Source organism: Pundamilia nyererei, unplaced genomic scaffold, assembly GCF_000239375.1.
Source record: "Pundamilia nyererei isolate P.nyererei 1_Seehausen unplaced genomic scaffold, PunNye1.0 scaffold00067, whole genome shotgun sequence".
In the NCBI taxonomy this organism is placed as follows: domain Eukaryota; kingdom Metazoa; phylum Chordata; class Actinopteri; order Cichliformes; family Cichlidae; genus Pundamilia; species Pundamilia nyererei.
Window position 1 is genome coordinate 865563 of NW_005187468.1, and position 25675 is coordinate 891237.

Consider the following 25675-nt stretch of genomic DNA (forward strand, 5'->3'; position numbering starts at 1 on the left):
TTATTATTATTTTCACCTTGTTCGTTGTTTGTAGTCACTTCAATATAATATCATAAGAGATTTAAGCACTACGACAAATATTCTATATACAATTAAAACTTAGGGCTGATTATTCCCATTATAAATCTATTGCTTTTGAAAAGCTTAAAGCACACAGGTAAAGGTGTTCATTGTAAACATATGCATAATCGTGCAACTAATCTGAACTCAATTTCAAACCCAGCTTCAGGTTGCTGATTACTAATACAGATACCCTCATGGCTAAGGCTACAGTGCCTTTAGTGCTCGACTGACTCCTATTGACAATCACATTGCCTCCTACACACCTCTGCATGCTCACTCGTAGCTTCCCCTCCCCTCCCAGGTGCCGGTTGGGGGGTTACCATGGAAACCAGGATGGTGATGCATCGAGAGCAGGAGGAGCAGTCGTCCCAGATGTCTCACAGCATGCAGCTGTCCTCCCAGATCAAGAAGAGGACCTTCACGTCAAGGTGCAAACAGACACACAGTGATAGCAACATCACTGCATGCCATTTATAATGAATTAATTTGATAATATTTATCTTCATTTTAACAAAATTCGGGAAATGCCACAACCAAAGAGGAACTAAGGTATTATCTTTGACATCAGATCCAATTTATTCTTTTCTGCCAAAGGCTTTCTTTGTTGCCCAAAACCTATAAAAATCTCAACAAGCTACACTAAGTGGCATGTTCCTTCATCTCGCTAATAAACACAGGAACCTCTTTATATCGTGTTATGTGTGGTATGTGTTCTCCGCTTTTCTCTGCAACTATTCTTTCGATTTACTTCAAACTTGGCAGGTGTATTGCTGGGGGCTCACAAAAATGCAGTGTTACGCTTGAAGTCTGTCAGATCAGAACTTCTGATAATTTTGCTAGAAATCACTTTCTGTTACACTTCTAAAACAACTAGTTGCCTAAGGTGTTTAGGGAACATCGACACCTCGTCCCCCAAGGAAAAAAAAAAAAAATCAGAAACAACGGCTCTCACCAAAACAGGTCTGATTCTGGTGATTATTTGACTGTTCAGTAACTGTTTCTTTTAGCATTGCTCTGTGCATAATTTCATATGATTTATTTTCCATTTTTATTACTTAAATAGAAAATACAGGCTTAGTGAGGTCAAAACATTATAATCAAGAGTGGGTTTTGTCTTTTCATGGGGTTTGCTAACAGCACAGATAAGGAGGAATAATCTTTTACCCTTTCATTTAAAAACCACTACTTATCAATATAATGAACTAAACACACTCAAACATGTGGCCTTTACATGGATTTACTGTCATCAGTGATCAATAAGTTCTGCATACACATGAAATTCACTTCATTAGATGCATCTGTTCAACTGATTATTATTGCAAATATCATATGGACGCAACTCGCTGGATTTAGGCCTGGAAACATGGTCAAGACCTGGTGAAAGTCAAACAAAAGATTATAATGTGGAAGAAAGATGATGTAAGTAACTCTGAATGTGGCGTGATTGTTGATGCCAGAAAGGCTGATCTGAGTATTGGTAAATGGCCTGTATTTGTATAGCGCTTTACTTAGTCCCTAAGGACGCCAAAGTGCTTTCATTCACCCATTCACAGATCATACTGGTGATGGCAAGCTACATTGTAGTCACAGCTGCCCTGGGGTGCACTGACAGAGGCGAGGCTGCTAGACACTGGCGCCACCGGGCCCTCTGACCACCACCAGTAGGTAACGAGTGAAGTGTTTTGCCCAAGGACATAATGACCGGGACTGTCCGAGCCGGGGCTCGAACCGGCAGCCTTCCGATTACAAGACGAACTGCCAACTCTTGAGCCATGATCGTCCCATTTTAGATTTTAGAAACTGCTGATCTACTTGGGATGTTCCCACACAACCATCTCTACAGTTTGCAGTGAACGATTTAAAAAAGAGGAAATATTCAGGGTGGGGTTGGTTGCAGAGGTGTTTTTGTACACATTGTTTAAATACTAAACAATGTGTTAGTGTTTACCACAGTTATCTCTTTATAACCACAGTGTACATTTTTGGATGGCTGCTTAGAGCAGGATAAGATGCCACGTCACAAAGCCCAGACCATCTCAAACCGGTTTCTTGATCATGACAATGAGCTCACTGTGCTCAAATGGCCTCCGCAGTCATCAGATCTTAATCCAGTAGAGCAGCTTTGGTGTGACGCTATCATGTCAAGCCAAATCTCAGAGGAATGTTTCCAGTACCTTGTTCACTCTATGACACAAAGACCGAAAGCAGTTATGAAGGCCAGCACTAGCTACTTTACAGTACTTTTGTTTACTATACAGGATCTAAGTTAAACTCCTCTTAACTCTGGGACACCTCAGAGTCTAAAAAGTGGCTTAAAAGAAGCTCCGTAATCACTCTCACAGTAACAGCTCGAGGGAATACAAAAACAGAAAACTGATAAGCATAATGTTTGTGTTGTCATATCATGAAGACTTCTGTTCAAACTCAAATTTCATAAGCAAAACTCTAGAAATAACTAGTTCTGTTTTACTTTATGTGCAGTATTGTTTATTGCACGTTTATTTTTAAATGAAAGAGACAATTTAAACAAAAATTACAATAGAAAATTCACTGCACTATAATAGGAAAGTGCAGCTTGAGGCTTTAAAATTGATGAAGCAAACTGATTAATATTTGAAAAAGGTGGAACTGTCTCGCACCATACGCAGCTTTCTGTATAGTATTAAAAAGAAATAAACAGGATATAGGATTAACAGATTGAGCAACTTGTTAAGATGAGGACTCCTTGCAGCTTTACTGATAACAGAGGACATCCGTATGCATCTTTGTTATAAAACAAATGTATCCTTTATGTAAATTTCATTTTAGTACTGATTCACTACATGGTTCAATGACACATTCAATCAAAGAACGACCTCAACACATGCACACAAGCAAACAGTTTTATATTTCAGTCTTTTCTACCAGAAGTCCCTTTGACATTGTACTACAGCCGGTTTTAAAGGCTAAAGTTAAACATAAACTCTTGATCATCTGATAAGCAGACAACAGCGGGATGAGCTAACGGATAAATTAAGACACCTGTGTGTACAGATGCATCAGTTCAGCTACTTTGTGGTTAGCATGAAAATTACCTGAAGCAGGAAATGAATAGCTTTCAGTTAACCTGCTACACAAACATCCAAAAACAATCTCAAGGTCCAAGGCTGACTTTCAGTCTAACCCATGAACACCCAGTCCATCATATTTGATAAATATAGTTTTATTTTTGAGACGTTTACAACTATGTGATTTTTTTTCTCCTGAAAAACCTAAAAACCATTTTAAAGCAAATTCAAGATGTAGCAAATATGATACAAATGAAAGCTATATATGGAAATGAACATTTTATAAATAAAATTGTCAGTGGTTTATTAAACTCTAAAGTTTCAAAAAAATTAAATTAAAAGGTTAAAGTTTTAACCGACTATAAACATGTCATGTGTAATGATTAGATTGCAAGTCTGGTTCATTGTTATTTGCCTCATTTTAATTTTCTCAAAAGGTTTTTTTTATAACTTTTTTTGTTTCTTTTCATTTGGCTGCCCACACTCACATGCAGCAGGCCTATCCATTTACACTATGGCAGAACACAAATGAAAGCAGGCACACAGGTACAAGTCAACATATACTCATACTCTCAAGCCAAATTTGCCTTCATTTTCATGCACCCCTCTTGCTGTAGTGAGTTATTAAATTAGGCTAACCTGTGGGTCTACAATCTCCATTGCAGAATAAAGGGAACTGGCCAATTTTTCTCCTCGGGGAAGTTGAAAATAAGCAATTATTCCATCTAGCTTAGTTCAGCTGAACTTAGAGGTCATGTCTCCTTTTGTTTAAAAGAAGAAGCATGAGAGGGAGCAGGTGCATTGGTGAAATTTATACTTAGAACATGCTCGTGGGAGCACACTCAAATTTATCTTCATGTTAGATTGAGCAAAGTGGCCTCTGGGTAGGTTTAGCCAACACCAGAGAAGGGAACAGTTTTCTCTACAGTGGTTTCATTTTTTGTATTTGTAGAATAGCACAAAACAGTCTTTGTACAGTATGTTGACATGCATGAAACAGCGATAACAGAACGTCCAGTTCCATCAAGTTTCCCTCTTTTTTATTTCCTCCTTCCAGTTACACCAAGTTAATATTTTGAGGAAGCCCACTGTTTGTAAACACAAACGAACAACCACTCTCTTTCAACCAACAGCAGTGGCATGACATTTTTGGCCTGCATGGATTACTGCATGCAGTAATCCATGCAGGAGGGCACATATAAGTTCCTGTTTATATGTGCCCTCGTGTATACATATATTTATACACACACACACACACACACACACACACACATACATATATATGTACTACCCAGCCACACACAACATTATTCAGTGGTACACACATTCAATGGGAACCCAAACAATAGAAAGAAAATACAATTATAGGAAAGCAAAAGCAGAAGTTGTTCTCTCAGCACCGTGAAATGGGGAAATTTCCCAGATTACAAACAAAAGAAAAAGAGAAGTCACGTCAATTTGCATTGCCATTTGTAAGATGACTTGTTGAAAGCAATGCTTGAGGCTAGATGTTAACAGCAACGGTCGGGGTTTGTGTGACGCAGGTGGATAAAAATACAGTTCTGGCACCACATTTGAGATTTTGAGATTTTGATTTATTACAGTGGGACTCTGTGGTAAAGTAACGTACACTACTTCACAGGAAGAATAAGAGCAGCAGCTTTTTTAATTAACAGGAATCCAAAAAAGCTAATGCATATTCCTAAAAACAAAAAGAAAAGGTTTTCATTTCATAAGAAAAACAAGGGAAGCCTTCGCACTTATAAAATAGCCTCTCACTGAGGTTGCAATTATTCTAAAAGAGTAAGCCTCGTCTTCAGATAAGGAAAAAACTCAAATTTGTGCTTCTCGTGTTACAAATGTGCTATTCAGTTTCACAACTGCAACAACAACAAAAGCCTCTTTCCTTCCATGGTGGTGCACATACTGTGGATAACGTCGACTCAGTTTTATGTTGGAAATTCACACAGAGTTTGTGGTGCAGTGTAGGCTCAGAAATGTACATATCTGCATAATTGGGCAAAAGTCTTTTCTTTACTAGAAAAACGGGAAGTAGGTGCAGCAGTTTACTGAAACATGGAAAACATAAAAGGCAAAAACAGAGTTTTTACAGTGATGTGCGGGAAAATCACTATTTGTTATGAACACCTTCTTTTGTCGACACAGCCTGAACTCTTGCGATGCTTTCTTGTAACTTCTTTCTCGAAGTCTGTAGGTGTAGTTCTCCATGGATCTTGGTGGATGCTTCAATGCTACATTTTGGATTTTGACTAACTTTTGTTCCATTCTCTTGCAAGATGACCCCACCCTGTTTCAATAATGTTGAGGTTCAGGAAGGCCAATTTCTCAGGTCCTGTTTTGATTGGGGTTTTTATTTTTCTTATTTTTTAAGGACACTACCTTCAGATGCTGGTCATCTACCGTAGATAGGTTTTTCAGGCCTACCGCTTTTTCTTTTGTCCTCCACATATTCAGGTTCCTCAATTTTTACAGACATACTGCACAGGCTGCTGAGATCTGTTAAGTCAGCGGTCCCCAACCCCCGGGCCTCGGACTGGTACCGGTCCGCGAGTCGTTTGGTACCGGGCCGCGAGAGTTGAGGCTCAGGTGTGAAATGTATGGTTTTCAGGGTTTTTATCGGTTTTCAGCGTTAGTTTGTTATCGTTTTTATCGTTTACTCGGGTTTCCTGGGTCTTTTCACGTGTGTTAGGAATAAATCTTCTTTTTTTCTGTACCGGTACTAGTTTTATTTTGTTGTATTTATCCGCGACACCTTAAAGGCCGGTCCGTGAAAATATTGTCGGGCATAAACCGGTCCGTGGTGCAAAAAAGGTTGGGGACTGCTGTGTTAAATCATCAGCTAATAGACAAAAATACTATTTTATCTGTAAAATTTGGTTATTTTTTCGGATATTTTATAGAGTCAACTAAAGAATTTGGAAACAAGTTGGGCTAGGTAATGATGATCGGTTTTGCCTAAAGACACGATTTGAAATTGGCTTAAAATTTGCTACGTTGTCTGTTATATAGAGACAGCTAAAAGGAGTGAAACAAAAATGAGTGAAAAGCATCCAGTGTCTAAAGAAGGCTTTTGAAAAAATGTAAGAAAGACTAAGGACTTATTGTAAAAGACCGTGTTAGAAAAAAATATATATAAATAATTCTTGAAAGCAAAATATAAACAAATGGGGGGGTTGGTGGAGTAGTATATGATGAAGCGATAACTAGGCGGTAACTAGGAGAAGTGTTGGCAGTGCATCAATATTTACACTCTCCTGTATGTGACCAGTGACTGCAGTTTATGTTTAGTTCATCTGGTATATTCCCCCTCACTAAATGTAGCTCAAACAGCCAAACCATCACCTGAATCAAACATACTGTAGAGCCTGAAGTTTTACTGTTCACTATAGTGGCCAGTAAAACTTTCAAATGGCTGTGACCGTGTCATAAACAATCCAATAAACTCGCCTATACATTTGCATGAGCTTAACGTCACCAACCGCAGTTCCTCTTGATGACAAACACAATAATAACATGTGTTTGTACACCAGTGAGGAAAAGGGGAACACTGACAGAGCAGAAGCAGCAGCTGATTGCAGTTATGACATTTCTCACACTCGAGGAGAAAAGAGGTCGTATGCTGCTCTGCTCGAATGGCTATATTAGGGTTTTCAAACCCCACATGGGATGAAGCTAGTTGAATAATCGCATAAAGCACAAGGCTACAATTCTGCAAACACTGCACATTTTACTGCCCACAGACAAGAACCTGAAGACACGACTGTTTCAGCCCTACCACTGTGTCTAATATCCTGTTTTTAGCTCGTATCCCATTGCCACAGGGTCATAGCTAAAATTAAAATATGTTTTAACAAAGCAGTATTTTGTATTTCCCATTTAAAATAGTAACGAATCCAATTTAGCAGCTTGCACAGTAATACTACTGACAACACATGAGTAGTATAAACTGAATAGTGACAAACATGCTACACCATCCTATGAACCACGCTTTGGGTTTACCCCAGAGCTGCAGAGTGACAGAGGGTATATTAGTGTGACAAACATTACAGAGGATGTGTTTCAAAGAAGTTCTGCCTGTGATGGATTTATTTTCTTTGCAATTTCCTTTGTCTTGTTTGATTTTTGGTTTGCCATTGTTTACTTCGCTACATCTTCACAACAGGAACCAGAAAAGATGCATAAAAGTTGTTTTCTTAACTGAGATAAGAGTTGCCTGCTTTAAAGTGAATCCCTGGAGCGCCTGAATAAATGAACCCTCATGTACTTTGTATTTGCCTACATTAACCGAAGCACTCTCTGATGCACGGCCTCCTGTGCTTCTCAGCTAGAGGATATTAGAGGCAGTGCTGCTTTCTAGTGGCAGAGGAGAATAATGGCCTGATGAACAACAGATTGGATATTGTGTCATAATCCATGACAAAGTTAATAGGCGTGCTAATATCCTTCTATCAGCAGAATAGATAACTGTGAAGGATGACAAGGGAAGATATCTATTTTGTAATCTGTCACCTTTGTGTGTCGTTTGATGATTTGCAAGATGCATGTTAATCATGCTTTGTTTTATTTATTTTATTTTTTTGTCCTCCACAACACTTTGGATGTCACAGCGATGAGGAGGCCTCCTATTCAGGTGTCTTTCCTATCATACCCGGTGATGTCATGTCAGTCAAAGAGGTCCTCGACATGGACAACTTCCCTCGGCACAGAACATGGTGAGGCACAAAACAGCTCACAGATCATCTTCATACAGATGTAATTTGTTGAAAAATACTTTTACATTTAAATTATGTTTTAATTTAAATTTGAAATCCTTGCATTTACATTTTAATAATTGTGGATGAACTACTAGACAAGAATGTCTTTATTGAAACGTGTTAATTCTAGTGTCGTAAATATTCAATACTTCCATAAGACGAGTCAAGCTCAGTGAAATGTGTCCTGGGAATTTCAATGGATATCTATCAACAAATGCATATCACCTTGCAGGACGATGCAGTCAATTCATCCTCTTTTTAAAAAAAAAACAACAATAACATCCTTGAGGTCCAAAAATGGGACTCAAAAGCATAGAAAGTGAGAGCAACCACATGATCCTTTAAATAGTCCTAGTAGCAGAGGCTCACAAAAACCAGAAGCCTGCATCTGCAAGTCTTGATGCGGGGATTTCTAACGCAGGATGAATCTTCAGTGCATGAAAAAAAAAAGGGCAGCAACCATGGACGAGTCTCTTCACACTGTCAACAAGGCTCCACTTTTTTTTTTCCTGAGGACTTCCTTCCTGGATGATCTGTTTATGTCATAAAACCCCTGCCTCTCCGTCACTATCCATGCTCTCTCTCCAGTTTATTTGAGGAAGAAGAGTGGGTCAACTTCCACTGACGCTTTGCCCTGCGAGCTAATACAGCACAAGAGCCTTTCTGTCAATAGAGAATCTCAGTAAACAACGGAAATCAGGGTTTTTTCCCTCGTTCTCGTCAGTCTATAAAAGGCCAGCTGGGTCCCTTCATTTGCTGGCTGATGTCATGGACCAAATAAGCAATAACTATTCAACTGCAGTCATGCAGAAGAAGGATATTAGATATGTTTGTATTTTTGTGGTTATAGATAGAAGCAGGGGAGTCTCACATCCTGTGGAGGGATGTAGAGCACAAAGCACTGTTTTATTTGTTAGTCCATAAAACTCTTTTGTTTTTGCTATTTAATTATAATAAATATTTGTTTCCCCATTTATTTAATGTTCATGAAACCCTTCATCACACAAATGCATGAAACTGTAACCAGGATCGAGACTGATGGGACACCATTGATAAACATCAACTACCGCCACGCTCAAATGACAGCTAATCTAAGATAGGAGTCAGCCGATACTGATGATTGTCTGATAAACTCAAGCTATCGAACATCTTCATTTTTGACTCTGGTTCATTTACAGAGAGTGGGGCAGTGGTTAGCCTTATAGCAAGAAAGCCCTTGGCTTGAATGTGATGGCCTGTGTAGTTTACATGTTCTGCTGTGCCTGCACGAGTCCTCCCTGGGGACTCTTGACTTCCTCTCGCAGTCCAAACACATGGGTGCTGAGTTAAATAGTGATTATAAGTTGACCACAGGTATGAAAGTGAGGGCAAATGGCCGACTGTTTCTCCGCGCTAGCTCTCCAATAAAATGATGAACTACCCAGTTACTCACTTAACTACCTATGTAGTTAACATCTACAGACTACTGCAGATTAAACCTACTAGTTTGGTTTTTAATTTAAAAGATACTGAATTTTTTTAATCACTTTATGACTCTGAGTATAAGGACTTTGCAAACAGCCTGTGAAAGTAAAGAAACTTAAATAAATAAATAAAAAAGGTCTTTTTTTTTTCACTTATAGAACATATACCACCTACATAGTGCTCTCCTGTCTGGTGCAGTCGGGTCCATTGATAACAGCCTATCTTTGCAGCATCTTTGCAGCAGACGGTTTGGTTTTCAAACAAGTGAAGAGTGAAGGCAGTCTGCCAAAAGGAGCATGAGGTTTTAAAGAAAAAAGGCCTCCATGTGCTCAAGAGGGAATTATAAAACTGGTTTGTGGGTCGATTTGAAAGACATGTTGGTTAATTGTGTTGGACTTCATATACGAAGCAAAAGAATAAATATTCTGGTACTCAAGCTGGACTTTTTTATTTTTTTTGCCAGAACACATGGTCTTTAACTTAGTAAGTGAATCAGAATATAAGAGGATTTTGCTGATGACATGTATGAACTCTTTTTCTTTCTAAGTGTCTTACGGTCATGTTGCCAGGACAGGATTACTGCTCGGCTGTCATATCTAAAAGTAATCCCAGAATAGAGAGGTTTAGGTCACAGAGAACACACGCTGAGGGATTGTTGCCTCTAGTGACTTGATTTGCTTTACTAAAATCCCTCTTCTGCTCTAGGGGCACCTTGTCCTGTCTGGGTCACGTAGTGTCTGTGTTGCAAGTCAATAGCACTTTCAAATTTAAAGGCTTAGCAGCAGCCAGTTTCCTGTTCTCCAGTCTATCCACAACCTGATTACACTCTTGTGTCAAAAAGGATTTGACATCGCTAGTGTAGACTTCATCATAAGTGCTAAAAATAAAAGATATTTCCTTCTTCAGGCCATGAAAGGAAGCGCTGGCTGGCAAGTGGCCGAAAAAAGTAAATAGACAGATGAACAGAGGTCACAACGAGTATTAAAGTAGCAGATTAGAAATAGTAGAAGACAGTTGCCAAGTAGCAAGAGTGAAAAGAGGGGAAGTCATCGAGGGTGAAATCACACCCTCTTGAAAGACAAAACACAACTGAAAGTAATGAGCCTCAGCTGCAATGATGTAGTCCTGCCAACTTAGCATCTCATTATGTCCCCTCTTCCATATCACCACGACAACCCTCCTATCTCATCAACCAGTGACTATCCATCCACAAACATGCTCAGCTAATGCCGCAGTTTTGTGTCACCTTCAGATTTTAAGACCCAAACCCTACCGCGCAAATTTGCAAGGTCGACTCCCTCTGAAGTGCATCTTCAAACTTCCTTTCTCCTCAGATGTGCTCAGATGAACACAGTGTAGTTGGATAGTTTAGGATGGAGGCTGGAAAAAGCTGAAGATGACTGACCTCTACGGGCCAAAAACGAAACGATGGAAGGATGAAGCTGAAAGCTCTTGAGAACTGGCACACTATTTCCAGACCTCTGCTTTAGCATTTGCAAGATGGGGGAGCTTAACATTCGATTTGATTTGTGCGGAAACAAATGTGCTAGATCATTCTGTGCTGGCAACTACATGTTCCTATCAGATTCACGTAATGGTCTCTCCAGTATCTTCCCCACATAGGTAAGAAATAAACTATGCAGCTGACTCATGCATGCCCGGTTTGTCTTGGCAAGAAGGTTTTTCCTTTTCTTTGCAGAGACAGGAAAGGTTTTGGAGAAATAATAAACCCATAAACCTCTTCATGCCCACTGACTCGATGTGATCCAGTGGTTCATTCCACTCTAGGCTTAAATCTGAACCCACAGAGATTAAAAGCACCAACACACTTTGCTAAACAAGCCGGTGGCAAAAAATACTAAAAACTCTGTTTTTAGGCACATGGGATTGTTAGTGTGTGTTTGCACATATTTATTTGCCCGTTTAATCAAGAAGTTTGCGCATTTAACTGAAAGATCTCGGCCAGTTACCGAGCGATTCATGCTCTAGCAAAAAAGCTCAGAACTGCTCGTGTGAATATGTAAGAGTCTTTCTCTCTGCTGTGGCAAATAATTAAGCCCTGGGGTGTGTCAGTCAAAAAATGCTTCAAGATGCACATCCACTCTACCATGATGAGAGAGGAGTATTCATAATGACTATAATTACATGATAGCATGTTTCAGTATGTATATATCTATTAAAACGGATTAACTGGATGTACAGAGGAGATGTATACATATTCATACCGTCAACATGTCATGCAAACGTGCATGGGCTACCAGTAAGGCTTCATTAATTTTTTAAGAGGTGTCTGGTTTGTTTAACAGCTTACAAGGAGATCAGAGCACAGGTTCAAGAGCTGAGAGCTGGTGGGGATTAACTTTGTAACTTCACAAACACTTAGATTAACACAAAAGAAGAGACTAATCAAAAGCAAGCCTTGATCCTCTTCCGCTAGTAACGCAAGTTTTCCTACTTAGTGTGTCACCTTTTTGCCCTGAAAAAAACAAAAAAAACAACAACATTAAATTTGCTTCTTCTGACTGAATATACTATCACAACTGCCTTGCATCTCCATGACAACCAGCCCGATGAAAGGCAAGTCAAGGATGTGACACGGCCGACGACACAGTGTCGCTTTGAACTGTCCACACCTGAAGGATTCCTGAAGAGGTGTTCATCAGGGTAGAAGCGTTGCATCGTTTTTACAGTGATGTGAATCAGCAGTGGCAGCCGGGCTTGATGTACAACTCATAAATACCGACGCCTCAAAGCCTTTGAACGTGTGCGAGAAGCGTGCTATATGAAAGGACAGAAAGCTACAAATTGAGCAGTGAACTAATGACCTCATCAAGAAGCGTTTGAGAAGACAATCTGACGAATATCATAAAACTAGCATTTGACTGTAAATGAAGTGGGACACACTGAAATTGTATTATGGCCCTCTTAAAGTGAAAAAGAAACGCTATTTGGATTCTCTCAAAAGGTAAAGCCATCTATTGCAAAACATGTTTAAAATTTTACCTGCAATTCACGTTTCTGCTGTTACCTCTGATGAATGCTAGGTGTTTTTTTAACATGCTACTCACACCAACAGCACAAACACCTTTGGGAGGTCCAGTTCAGTGAATCTAATTAATGTAGGTGAAGCTTAGCAGACAGGCACCAGCTACATCTCCCTGTGTCAGCATAACTATCGGTCACAGTGCACAAGCCTCAACAGCATCCAAAAGAGAGCTGTAAAAAAAGTATGTAGCTAACAACTTTGGAGCTTTAATGAGAGAAAATTGTTTTTGAAAATTCACTTTTTAAGCAGAATGATCTAAATCATCCTTGGTAAGGACAACCCAGACAGAAAACTCCGTCCAATGCAGTCGAAGTTTGCCTTGGGATTAATTACCCCAGCCTGGAGAGAGAAACACCTACAGAAACTACAGTAATATTAGACCTAAATCTGTTGATCTATTGGATGATTCGAGTTAGTGAGACAACCAAAATGGCAATCTGGCACCTCCTAGTGCAGGGGTGGGCCATTAATTTCCCCAAGAGGCCACACAAGCGACTTGGGCTGTTGTGGACTACATCAAGAGGCCACATTAGCATAACTGGTACTCCAAACCAGTCCCAGTGACCCTTTGAGAAAATTAATTGCTCACTACTGTCCTACTGAATGCCCAAACAAGGACACAAGTAGAGTTAATGTAGGCAATAAAGTAAAAAACAAAGATTAAAAAAAAAAAAAAACCTCTGGGACCTAGCATGGCATATATAACACATCAAAGCCTGCAGAGGTTACAAAGAAGCTACTGCAGGATGGAGCAATGTAGTAGTAGTGTTGTTTCTTTTCAACAGCATTCACAATACTATACCCGGGACAAATCATCCAACATTATGAAACAGCAAATAAATAACCACCAAACAAATTTAAATTACTTCATGGTTTACACCAACAGGGAAATCCTAAAAGAAACCATGGCTGCTGATGAAGAGTATGAGAGAGAGCAGTGGACAATGTTTGGGAATGAGGCGGAGAGGGTGGAAATCGATGTGATCAGGAACCAGCAGTTGTTACGCACTCGTGTTAACAAGATAGCTCTTCGCAAACAGGTACAGTCAAGTATTTGTCTTAAGAATCCCATTATTTTATTCATCAAAAGACTACAAAACTGTTTAGATATTAGCATTTCTGGAGAAAAAGTGCCACAGTTTTTCCACCTTAAATAAATACCGCTTTTCTGATTGGTAGATAACAACCAGAATATTTTTCAGAAAGGTTCCCTCTTGATTACTGTTGCTATTTTTAATATATAATTTTCCATCCTTCCTTGGTCCTCCCGCTTGTTTTAATGACAACCAAAGCACAGAGACTTGCTATATTTAAAAAATACAGTGTGTTTATCTACAATAAATATTTATAGACATTCATGTTTTCCTTCCATGGATAAATTCACCACTCTGTCTGTACCTCAGGCAGAAATGAAGGCATCTGCCCACATGAGGTACCTGGAGCAACTGAGTCAGAAGGCCCCAGACTTTCCAATCCCTCTGAGGGCTCACACTGTCTGGGAAGGCATGACTGTGAAACTCTCCTGCACTGTCCAGGGCTGTCCAACCCCAAAGGTGACATGGTGAGTACCCTCATCTCTTTCTACTACTGCATTCTTTATGCTAAAAATGTGCAGTTTCCCCACAAAAATCACAGGACCATGGGCAAAGTTGCATCCTGTGGTGTTAACCTATGATGTCACTTGTCTAGTTTTGTAGATATGCTGTAGAAATGTCTACACTCTCTTGAATATAATACAACCAGATGGGCCTTGCCTTGTGGAGCTGTAAGGGCCAAAAACTACAACTGAAAAATCCAGGAGCATCGCTCTTCCTACAAAATCATGACCAACTTAAGAAAAATAAATACCAATATAAAAATAACAAACCACAAAACTTGTTCTAAGCATTTTACTTGAGAAACTACTTTTTTTATACTGTCAACATTATAAATGAACAGTAAGTCGATGTTTAATTGCCATAAAACTGCATTTGTTCTAATGGCCAGCAAGATGCGACTACTTGGGCTTAAATGAAGAAGCCAGATTGTTTAAAAGTCTGAGGAAAACAGCCCTTTAGCTTTCTTGATGTGTGAACTCGACATTTTGCGGCTGAATTCAGAGACACTGTCACTGATTTCAAATTTCACTGAACGCAACATGATGCTTATTTAATAAATTACGGTTCCCATTACAGTCACTGAGGAGGAAAAAGCAGGGTATGCTTTACGGTGGGTCAACCCTGTAATTGACTACTCTGTGAGCATGCAGTATCCTTCAACTTGGAAAATCCACCCTTTTTAGAAACAGACACATCACATACATAGCTGGTCTCTGTCTATAACACAAGGTGCAATATCCTGGGGAAATGGGTTCCTATCCTCTGGTCTAGCCATACATATCGATATCTGCATTTGTTCCAGCTGATAAATGAACATTTTAAAAGTAAAGAAGAGACAGGAGAAACATTCGTCAGCATAGCTGGTTCACCATTGAACACTCTGGAACTTCCAGAACAGCAGCTAGAGGACATAAAGAGGAATCCACAATTTGTTATTGTAAAATGTGTATATTTTGAACTGCATTGTCATGTTATCTCATAAATAACTACATATAATAAATATAAGGAATAAGGAAGTCTGTTTATGCTTTAGGTGTTTATGTGTCACGTGTGTTTATGTTATTCACAGCAAATTTTCATGCTGTGAATCATAGTCTAAGGAGCTTGGAAAGAAAGGCGTCTGGACTTCTTTAAGTTGCTTGAAGACGTTTCACATCTTATCCGAGAAGCTTCTTCAGTTCTAAGGTCAAATGGTGGAGAGTCCCAGATTTAAACCCAGTGGGAGTTTCCCCCCCAAAGAGGGACAAAGGACCCCCTGATGATCCTCTACCTAATCACATCAGCCAAGGTGTGAAAACGGGTGTGGGTCACAATCAGCCAGAGTTTTGGGTGTGTTCATTGTGAAACCTGGCCCCACCCTATCATGTGATTTCCTGAGGTCAGATGGCCCAGGATGTGAGTGGGCGTTAAGGCGTCTGGGACGGGATCTCAAAACTGGATTATAGATGGCAGACAGTTGGTGTCGTAAACCAACGCCTCTGTTCAAAGATGGTCGCTCACAGTGGACATAGATGGCTTCTTCCACTCCTCTTTCAAACCATCTGTCCTCTCTGTCCAAAATGTGAACATTGGCAGTGACCTTTGTCCTTTAGATGCAGATGGACTGCTGAGTCTTGTCCTGTGGAGGTGGCTATTCTATGTTGTGCCATGCGCTTGTGAAGTGGCTGTTTGGTCTCTCCGATGTAGAGGTCTGGGCATTCCTCGCTGCACTGTACAGCATACACCACATTGTTAAGTTTGTGTTTTGAAGTTTTGTCTTTCGGGTGAACCAGTTTTTGTCTGAGTGTGTTGCTGGGTCTGAAATCCACTGGGTTTAAATCTGGGACTCTCCACCAGTTGACCCTTAGAACTGAAGAAGCTTCTCGGATGAGAGGTGAAATGTCTTCAAGCAACTTAAAGAAGTCCAGACGCTTTTCTTTCCAAGCTCCTTAGACCACGATGACCTGGATGACTGAGAACCTTCACAGACACATGCTGTGAATCCTTTTTATACATTTATTTTTTTATTTAGGTAATAGTAGTTTTCTCAATGAAATATTGATGATTGGTGGCCTAAGGAACAATTGGATTGCCTGAGATCTTGCTCTGCAGGAAAGCAGGAAAAAGACTGTCATCATAGCAGACTTTGAAATCTACTAAAAAAAAAATTTTAAAGGAAAAGGTTGGTTGGTTTTTGAACAACTAAAAAAAAAAAAACAAAAAAAAAAGTTTAATGGCACAGCTGACCTAACATCACTAAGTGGAAGGGGAATTTTATTCTGGCATGTTAAACCATTTGTATTTTGGGGTTTGATTGAATCATAGGCATGTTAAAAGGAAAACATGAGACTGAGAATACTGTATATTGTAGACCAGGCACCTGTTACAGCCCACCCATGGCTGTTTTCCTCCATGCCAGTCCCCCTGTGACTGCTTCTTTAACTGTCCAAAAGTTTCTATTCAATCTGACATGGGATCATCGGCATAATTGTGTCCCTTTAATTTCATTTCTCGCTTGGTTAGAGTAAGTTAGAGCAGAATAAACTGTTTGCAGAGTTGTACCTTTTGGGGAGAAACTGCGTGTTATATAATCAGAGTTGAAATAATCAGTCTATCAACACACACAAAAACAACCAGGTTTAGAAAATTACTTCTTAAGTCATTTATCAAGCTAGCAAGCATTCTGGTTTTAGTCTCTTGAGTTTGATGATTTGTTGCTTTCTATATTTTATATCCATGCTAACTGAATATCCTTGGGTATTGGGAAGTCAGAGCAAAAACAGAAAGATGAATCTTCTATGAATAAAACAGTCCTTAGTGGCAGCACTACATTGCATCATTATTTAATATGTAATTGATCCAAAATAAACAAAAGGTTACATTAAAAGTCCAAAACTTACTTGCAAAAAACCAAAAAGACCAAGAGCCATGACATTGCTGTCCAGAACCCTGAGCTGAATATTGCACGCAGTATTAATATGAAATAATCTGTGTTAATTCAGGCAATGTGCCAAACTGTCGACCTTGATACCTGAGCTGCTGTGAGACTAGCTGATGAAAAGACTGCGTATGCTTAGTATTCATGAGCTATGAGATCCACACAACCTGTGGCTCATGAGTTTCACTACCCCATATGGGACCCATCAAGCCCAATGAGCTGCCCTCAACAATGCCCAGCACAAGACAGAATAACAGATCAAAGACCCCCTGTAGTCGTCAGACATTCAGCCAAACTAACAATTGATTATGAAAGCTGTGCATGAGTAATTAGTAGGCAGGAGCATAAACCACCCAAGTACAGCCTGTTGTTCATTTACTCTGATATTCAAAAAACAAAAATTATGTACTTTTTCGGCAGGTACAAGGATGGTGAGCCGCTGATAATATCTGACCGACCATGGAATTACAATCTTCAACAAAAATTTGGTCTCAACACACTGGAGATCAGAAGGTGGGTCACTAGCTCAAATCTCTAATTAAGTCTGGAAAACTGGAATGAATGTGATGGAAGTGTGCAAGATAGGGCACGCAGCAGATTACTTGACCTTGCCACTGACAAATTAGGAATGGAATAAGAAACTGAAGCTACTTGTAGGTAAGATAAGGAAATTAAATGGTGGTGTTATGAGATAAAACGTGCCGGTTCAATTAAGAAGTACATGTGCGTGCTGTGTTGCAGGTTTTTTCTATTACCCAAATCCAGCACATGAAAAGAGGTCACAGCTTTTTCAACATCTCTTGTGGCTTGAAATTCACCCACTTTCAACTCTCACTCACAAACAGATGACATTCTATATCTTCTACAAAGGTGCTCTCCTGATGATGCTGGCGAGTACAAAGTGGTAGCCAAGAGTCTCCTGGGTGAAGCTGTGACCTTTGGAACGCTCGTGGTGAACTGTGAGTGGTTTCTTGTTTCATCTCAAGTCAGCTTTGCTCAAAAACCAGTAGCAAAGATGGAATACAGTACAATTGCCCCCAAAACACTGAAGAGTCTAGTTTCAGTCAGGCTGGCAATGAGACACTGACACAGTAAATTATTTGACTTAGTTTGAACATTTTTCAAACCTGGTTTACACAACTTTTACCTCTTTTGTTGTTAGTTTATCTTTTCCCATTTTCAAATAAAACCTGAGTTCTGGCTTCCTGAGTGCAATTCCTTCGAGATCATACATCGGAAGCATGAAAAAATGAACTTTAGATCTCACACTTCTAACATTTTCAAACTTCCTTATTTTCCCCATAAACATACTTTTCATACACTCAGTGGAAAAGTTTAACCCTCTTTGCTTTAATTATTTAACACAGATTCAACAAGATGCCAGAAATGGTCCAGATTGACCTGATGGCATATGCAATTGTTGCAGATTTGTCAGCTGCAAATCAACGATGCAAATCTCTCTTTCCACCACATCCCAATCTCTACCGGATTGAGATTTAGTGACTGTGGAGGCCAACAGTTAACTCGCAGTTATGTTCAAGAAACTAGTTTGAGATGATCCGAGTTTTGCGACATTATGTGTTAATCTGCTGAAAGCAGTCATCAGATGATGGATACATGTGGTCATGTTGAGTTGGACACAATGCTCAGGTAGGCTGTGGTGTTTAAACAACGCTCAGCTACTACTAAAGAGTCTAAAGTGTGCCAAGAAAATATCCCCCACAGCATCACACCTCTATCCCCAGCTAGAAACACTGATGTAAGGCAGGATGGATTCATGCCTTCACCTTTTATGCCAAATTCTGTCCCTAACATCTGAATGTTGTCTACACATAACAGACAAGTTACCAAAGAACCGATTTTAAATTCAATTTTTAAGCTAGTTCCTCGAGTTAGATACAGTATTTTGGCACCTACAAGGTGATTCAGAAAGAGGTATTAGCTGAAAACGTCTCACCGTGGTATGCAGGATACCCTTAAAAACATTGGGGAAACTGGAGAAGTGTGGTCAAAGCATAAGAAGAACACCACCTAAAACATCTTAAAAAATATTTACTGCAAAAAAACAAAAACAAAACCATAACCTGAAAGAAGTATTCTTATAAAGGATTAAATATGAAACCACGATGCACGAGTCAAGACCACTGACATCAGCCATGCAAGGAAATCCTAGCACTTTAAGAAGATCTTAAGTTTGCACAAACAGCCTGTAGAAACAAGTGTCTCAACTGCAGCCTGTCCAACTGTCAGCCATGCACCTCTTAGTTTGACAAGTAGAATAAAAGTAGTAAGTGAAACTGAGTTTTTTAAATAATTTTTTACCTTGTTTAACTTTAACTTTATTTTCAGATTAAAGAACCCCCGCCCCTGACATCCCAGGTGGTTTGGCTAGCCACTGAGAAACTAGAGAAGAAGACGATATTGTGTTTAACTAAAATAAAGTTCAAACGTTAAATTTAACCAGCACCTCAAGCTTCCATGAATATTTACTTAAACCTCCTTTTACATTGCACCAAGAATGTAGCGCTGGGTTTTTCCTTACAGGCATGTTTTTCTTCATTAGTCCATTTACAGCTAACGTAAGTGCATATTTTGAAATCCTGCTATGACAAATAAAGCATTTCATTTATTTTTTTATTTTTTTGCTTTATGTTGTTGCACAGATGATCATTAAGGTGCCCAGGGTGCAGATGCTATGCTAGCTAAATTTGACCAAATGTTTGTATCTCCATCCTCCTAATGCCTCGGGTCTCCACGGTGCGGTTTTCTATCCTCATTATCTGAGTCTCTATGTAAATTTGGTGTTTGTAAAAGAACCAGCATCAACGGAAATGATCAGAAAAACAGGTCCCGTTGCAGTACTCATGCATAATAAATTAAAATGAGACAGTGGGTGTAGCAGTGACTAATAACATCTACAGTGAGCTATACTGCCTCGCAGCAGTGTTACAGAAACTATTTATTTTTTTATTTATTTTTTATTACCTTGACCTACCTGCCCTTTTATGAAAAGGCTTCACGTCCTGAATGCTCAGCTCACTTTAATGACTTTAATGAGACACTTCAAGGCTTCTTCTACATTTCACAGGTATTCTTCAGGCTTTAACACAGCCTTAGGTTAAAGGGAATATTAGATGTGACTTGCATAAATGTGGCATTGCCAGGTTTGATTCGCCTTCTGCTTTATCTTTTCTTGCTTTCTTTCTTCTTCTTTTTTTTAAACATGTTTCTTCTTCAGTCTCACAGTATCATTCACTGCTTTTCTCTCTGTTTTTGACCCTGCCTGCCACTCTCCAATCTGTCCTGCTCTGCTGCCCTGCGATTCAGCATATCAAGGAGCCGTGGCTGGTTCAGAGCGCTTGCAGACCTCCGGTAAGTTTCACACCAGTGCCTAATGAAAAGTGTCCCCTTTCATTTTCTCTGCCACCCTTTGAAGTTCCTCCCTCCATCAGTAAACGAGGGCAGGCTGAGTGACTTTGAAGACTGTGACACAACGTTTGGCTCTGCTGTGCATGTGGCACCTCTTAAAGAAAGACATGGGAGGAATGAAAGGGAGCTGCACACTGATGCTGTTTGGATATCACGGGAATTTATGTTTCTGTGTGGGTGTTCATAGATGTACAGGCATAAGTAAGACTATTTGTGGGGTAGTTACTGAAGGGATAAAACGACTTGCTTCCAAGTGAGCAGAAACGACAGTCATGTATATTTCATTCCAGGGACAGCGGGAGATTTATCCCACTTCGCTTCAAGCTGCGGAGCACCTCGCACTAGCTGTGGCACTCTGTGGCCTAGATTAGCTTCTGCCATGTGTGGGGTTCAGGACTTTTTAACCTAGAACTACATCATTTCTATACATATATATGCTCGCAATCTGATCAAGCCAAAGCGGTTTTGCCAGGAACAGCTATCTGACATAGACATGTTTATCTTACAAGGACCTCTAGTTTTTGTATAAAACATGACATCCTGAAAAAATATACACTTTAGAGTTTTATATTAAATTAGTTAATGTCCCTTCAACTTCCCCTTGTTTTTTTATTTATTTTTGTTAGTATTTTCACAAATTACCATCTTCATCCAACCTTTTCCAAGTAGCTTTAGTGCCCAGATTTAACTTAACACTTATATAAATGACTTTTGCAAACATAACCCAACCACAGGTGGCCACAACCCTGTGTACCCCTAATGCTGGTCCCAAGCCCATTTTGGTCCTGGTATTCATGTGGATTTTACTGTTATGTATATAATATATATACACTTGCCAAGCCTAAAAGAAAAATCCCAAAAGAAGAAGGCTCAAACATATGCTTCGGTGGTGGTGGTGGTGGTGGTGGTGGTTGGTTGTGGTTGGTGGGTGGTGAGAATGTTTGAAGTGTTGTAAATAAAGACAAAAGCTCCCTTAGTTTTGCTCTGAGCTGTTAGATAAAGTGAATGAGGGAAATATCCAGTCCTAGAGTGTTTTGTTGTTGCCCCCACGGGCCTCCCAACGGTTACCAAGGGCTCTCATTGGCCTGCAGGCCACACTTTGAAAACCCTGCCTGTAACCCACAGGACCCAAGGATACCAGTCTCAGACAGCAAAGGCCTGTGACCATTTCTCAACAAGCTGGATTGTTTTGATAAGAGTTATTTTAATATTGTGACCCATGTATGCACTGCTAAAAATTTACTGATAGTCAACTCTGTCCATTGTCATCATCGTGCACAGATGTTGCATGTTTCTTGTCAGGTTTGACAGATTTCATATACTGACTGTGCAAATGTGCGCGTTTCTAAAGAAAGCAAGGTTTCTATTGAAAATGTGCTGATTTTTATTTTATCTTAAAGGGATTTTAAAGACATGGCAAAACTGGAAAAGTCAGGAGCAATATAATTTATGTATGTATTACACTATTGCTTCTGAGGAATGACCATGTGGGTGCGAGACAATCCAATATTTTCCCTACACACACAGATATTAAGTGGCAATCATGTTGAATGAAGCTTTATCAGCTTGTAATGGCATCAGGGGCCGCTTGCTAGGAGAATGTGCTGAAGAATTGCATGCTGCTATTTTTTTGTAACTGATACTTGATTATCTCATATGGAGCTGATTGTATTTTCCAAAACAAATCACTCAAACTAAAGCGTGACTGCGGTAAATTTATCATAACATCAGTGCACTGAGGGAAATGCAGGACTTGAATGATGGGAAGCAAACATCTTTGCGGTGTGTTTCAATAATTCTACGCACACTGTTGTAATAGCCCGGACTTCTAAGCAGAACAAGATCATTATGAGAAGCATGTCACAATCTTTCAGATTCATCCCTGAGAATGGGATTTGACGAGACCTCATGGCACACATATCTTGCACGTCCGGATTGTATTGCTTTGCTGTTTTTGACAAGGCAGAGAATGACAGGCAGCTAAAGGAATAACTTGTCAGGAACTGTTCACTTAAAAACAAAGAGTGCCATCTGCAGCTTTTCTGCTGTCCTGTGACGTTTCCCCCGGGGAATTCTCTTATAGCTGCTGTGTGTGTGTGTGCTTGGATAAAGCAGTGGGTCTTTTTCTAGTCTGTATTAGATGGTCTTTTTAGGCATTTCTGTCTCTATCACCCGTGTGTTCTTACTCCTGCTCCCTCCCATCTATTCTAGCCTTACAGCTTCAACAGGAAGCTCGGTTTGGCACCTCCTTTCCTCCGACCTGGGTGAAAGAGGGCGACACCCTCACCCTGGAGTGTACATTCACCTCAGCTCTGCTCCTCTTCCAAAAGAAGGTCAGCTGGTTTAGAGATGGTAAGTGTTGCAAATACAAAGTAATTAAGTAAGTAAAATTTATTTATATTGCATTTTTAAAGAACAAAGTTCACAAAGTGCTTTGCAGAAGAGAATACACAACAATTAAAATGGTATAAAACTAAATCAAGGCAAGCCTGCACAAGCTGGTCTTAAGTTTCTTTTAAAAATGTATTAACACAGATCTTAGGTCCAGAGAAAGCACAGATCTAAGGCTCTAGGGACAGCCATCAAGCAAGGATCAGCAGATCTCAGAGATCTAGAAGTTATATATGGCTGTAGTAGCTCACTGATGTATGGAGGCAACTGACGATGGAGGGCTCTAATCGCCAAAGGTTTAGGACCTTTTAGATTTACTCAGAGCAAATCATCCGAAGGGTCCAAGATTTTAATTACTTTTGGGAACAAAGATGTCAGGTCCACAGATCATAACTTCAGTTTTTGTGTATTGAGAAACAGATAATAGGATACCATTTAGTCCTTTATAATATGAATGCAGTCGTGAACAACAGATAATTTGGTCACATTCTGGGGTTTCAAAGACAAGTACAATGAAATATCAGCCGTATAACAATAGTATGAAATGTCTTCAAAGTTATTCAGGATGTGTCCAAGTGGGGACAAACAGGATAGGTCCCAGGACTGAACCTTGCGGCACACCACGGGATAAAACAGCAGGAGATGACACAAAATTAGCAAAAGCAAGTGTAACACTCCAGTGAGAGGGATGGGAAGAAAATAAGTCAAAATGCCCACCCACGTTCTAAATCTCTTAATCAGGGTACTACGATTAACTCTGTCAAAGCAGCTGACAGACGCAAGAGTATAAGGATTGAATAGTTACCTGCATTTCATCTCATTTTATGTGCTAAAATTTCATTTGAATTTCAGTAGAATGAATCTGGCTGAAAGTTCTCTAAAATGTTGTGAACAGTTCAAACTTCTGGTAGTTGGTTGGCCAAAAATTTTTATAATGTTTTGGAAATGAAGGCAGTTTTGAAATTTTCCTAAAATTAAAAGAGGGTGAATAATGGCCTCATTAAAATATGAAGGGACACAGCCAGAAGTTAAAGCATTAATTACCTCGAGTCTAGTGGCGTGAAAGACCTTTTTGAACAGTGAAGTTGGTAAAATGAAAGTAATAGGTCATAAAAGCATTATTCTTGACTTTTTAGCTTGCTTTTTCTATTTTCCAGGTGTGCAACTGCATCAATCCAGCAATGTGGAGATTAAAACATTTGACACCAAGGCCGTCATCACCTTAAGGGCTGCACACAAGGAGGATGAAGGTCTTTATACTGCAAGACTGAGAACCACGGATGGAATCCAAGAGCACAGCGCTTTTGTCTATCTCACAGGTGAAATACTCTAAAATGTTAGCCTACACTTACAATTTATCAATGCATTAGAGTCCAAAGATTAATGGATCTAATATAAATACTGAAGCTGGCTTTGGCGCTTTCAAAATTATCCGCTAATGTGAAAATATACCTCCACAGCCTCACTGAGAGAAAATTAAGACCACTTTTCATGTGCAAATGCTTAGCATGAACAAACAGAAAACCTCCAGATGCATTAGTTTAGCTTAAAGTTTAGAAACAATAGGAAACCCTCAGCTGGCTCTCAAAAGGATCATCATGATTATAAAAAAACCCAACATACCATTCATGTAGTCTTAAAAACTGTCACGGGGGGTGGGCCGGTGTGTTTGAGGTGTGGACCAAAAATGCGGACACAAAAGAAAAATGCGGTATAACAAAAAGCGAGCCGTTTATATCTGGGCTGATGTCGAAACAAAAACAAAGCAATGCAAACTGGAAAAAAACTAACCTGAAACCTAAACGGGGAAAAACTAAAACATAAAAACTGACTTGAACATGGTCGGAACAGGATTCATGAAAAACTATGACAAGAGATAAATGGACAATGAACAGGAGAAAGGAAACTCTGTGACCAGATGTGACTTGACCTGGTGAAGACAGAAGACATAAATACACTGAAGGGTAATGAGGGAAGTGGAAACACCTGGGGAAACACAGCTGACACAAATGAACCTGAATGCCACAGGGGAAGTACAACTAAACACATTGAGCATGGAACGGACTCTTCACAGTAAAACAGGAAACATAATAGAATGTAGACATGACAACACGAGCTTGACAACGTGGAAGCGCATACATGAAACAGACAAAGGAGAGACGAAAGTACTGGCACAGCTAAAAGTACAACATAGAGGACAACACAGACTTACACCAAAGACAGGAAAAGACTCATAAACTCAGAGATATGGATGAAACTAAACTAAAGAATAAAAACCAACTAAACTCTAACTAAATAATAACACAAGAGCTTCACATTATTTCAATATAACATAAGAAATTTCTTGACCACGTGCTTCTTTCCTTCTGACGTCTCTTTTATAACCACCAGTCACAGTCTTGTAATATCCCACATTTTCACTGTTTTTACAAACACACCTAAGCAGAACATGCATCTGAAAACAGAGTGCTCTTCATTTGTTCCTTGAAGTGCCCAGCACTCTTGCTCATATTACAAATTTTGCAAACATTTTTAAAATAACTGAATGTGAATTCATTTTAAGCATATTTACCATCAATGGTCATTGTATTAATTACCTCTTGCTTGTGCTTGGTTGGACCCAATTTACTTTTAGAGCTGCTTCAATTTGTATTGGTATAGATTCAACAAAGTGCTGGAAACTCTGGAAACATGATAGCATCAGACAGAGACTGCAGATTTGTCAGCTGCACATCCATCATGTAAATCTCCCATTCCACTAAGTCTTGATGGTGCTCTATTGGATTGAAATCTGGTCACTGTGGAAGCCATCATGTCCTGCTGGAAGCAGCTATCATAAGATTATACAGGGTGGTCATAAAGGGATGGACATGGCCAGCAACAATAATGCAGGAGAGATCCATGAGCTCATGTTGTTTACATCCAATTCTGACCTCTCTCATCTA

At 39.6% G+C, this 25675-nt stretch overlaps 1 protein-coding gene and 1 long non-coding RNA gene across 2 annotated transcripts in view; one reads left to right on the plus strand and one right to left on the minus strand.

The window, feature by feature from the left end:
* Positions 1-24635, minus strand: part of LOC102197963 (uncharacterized) — a 38598-nt gene extending 13963 nt beyond the window's left edge. The window contains exon 1 of the long non-coding RNA XR_311814.2: positions 24354-24635. This is a non-coding gene — a long non-coding RNA (uncharacterized LOC102197963). The remainder of the gene's footprint in view (positions 1-24353) is intronic.
* Positions 1-25675, plus strand: part of myom3 (myomesin 3) — a 68851-nt gene that overhangs the window by 2454 nt on the left and 40722 nt on the right. Inside the window, exons 2-10 of the mRNA XM_005736073.1 lie at positions 365-491; positions 7739-7843; positions 13282-13435; positions 13799-13956; positions 17331-17423; positions 17781-17869; positions 20238-20282; positions 22551-22691; positions 23888-24049. Of these exons, the coding sequence (XP_005736130.1) occupies positions 385-491; positions 7739-7843; positions 13282-13435; positions 13799-13956; positions 17331-17423; positions 17781-17869; positions 20238-20282; positions 22551-22691; positions 23888-24049 (1054 nt within the window). The 5' untranslated portion in view covers positions 365-384. The remainder of the gene's footprint in view (positions 1-364; positions 492-7738; positions 7844-13281; positions 13436-13798; positions 13957-17330; positions 17424-17780; positions 17870-20237; positions 20283-22550; positions 22692-23887; positions 24050-25675) is intronic.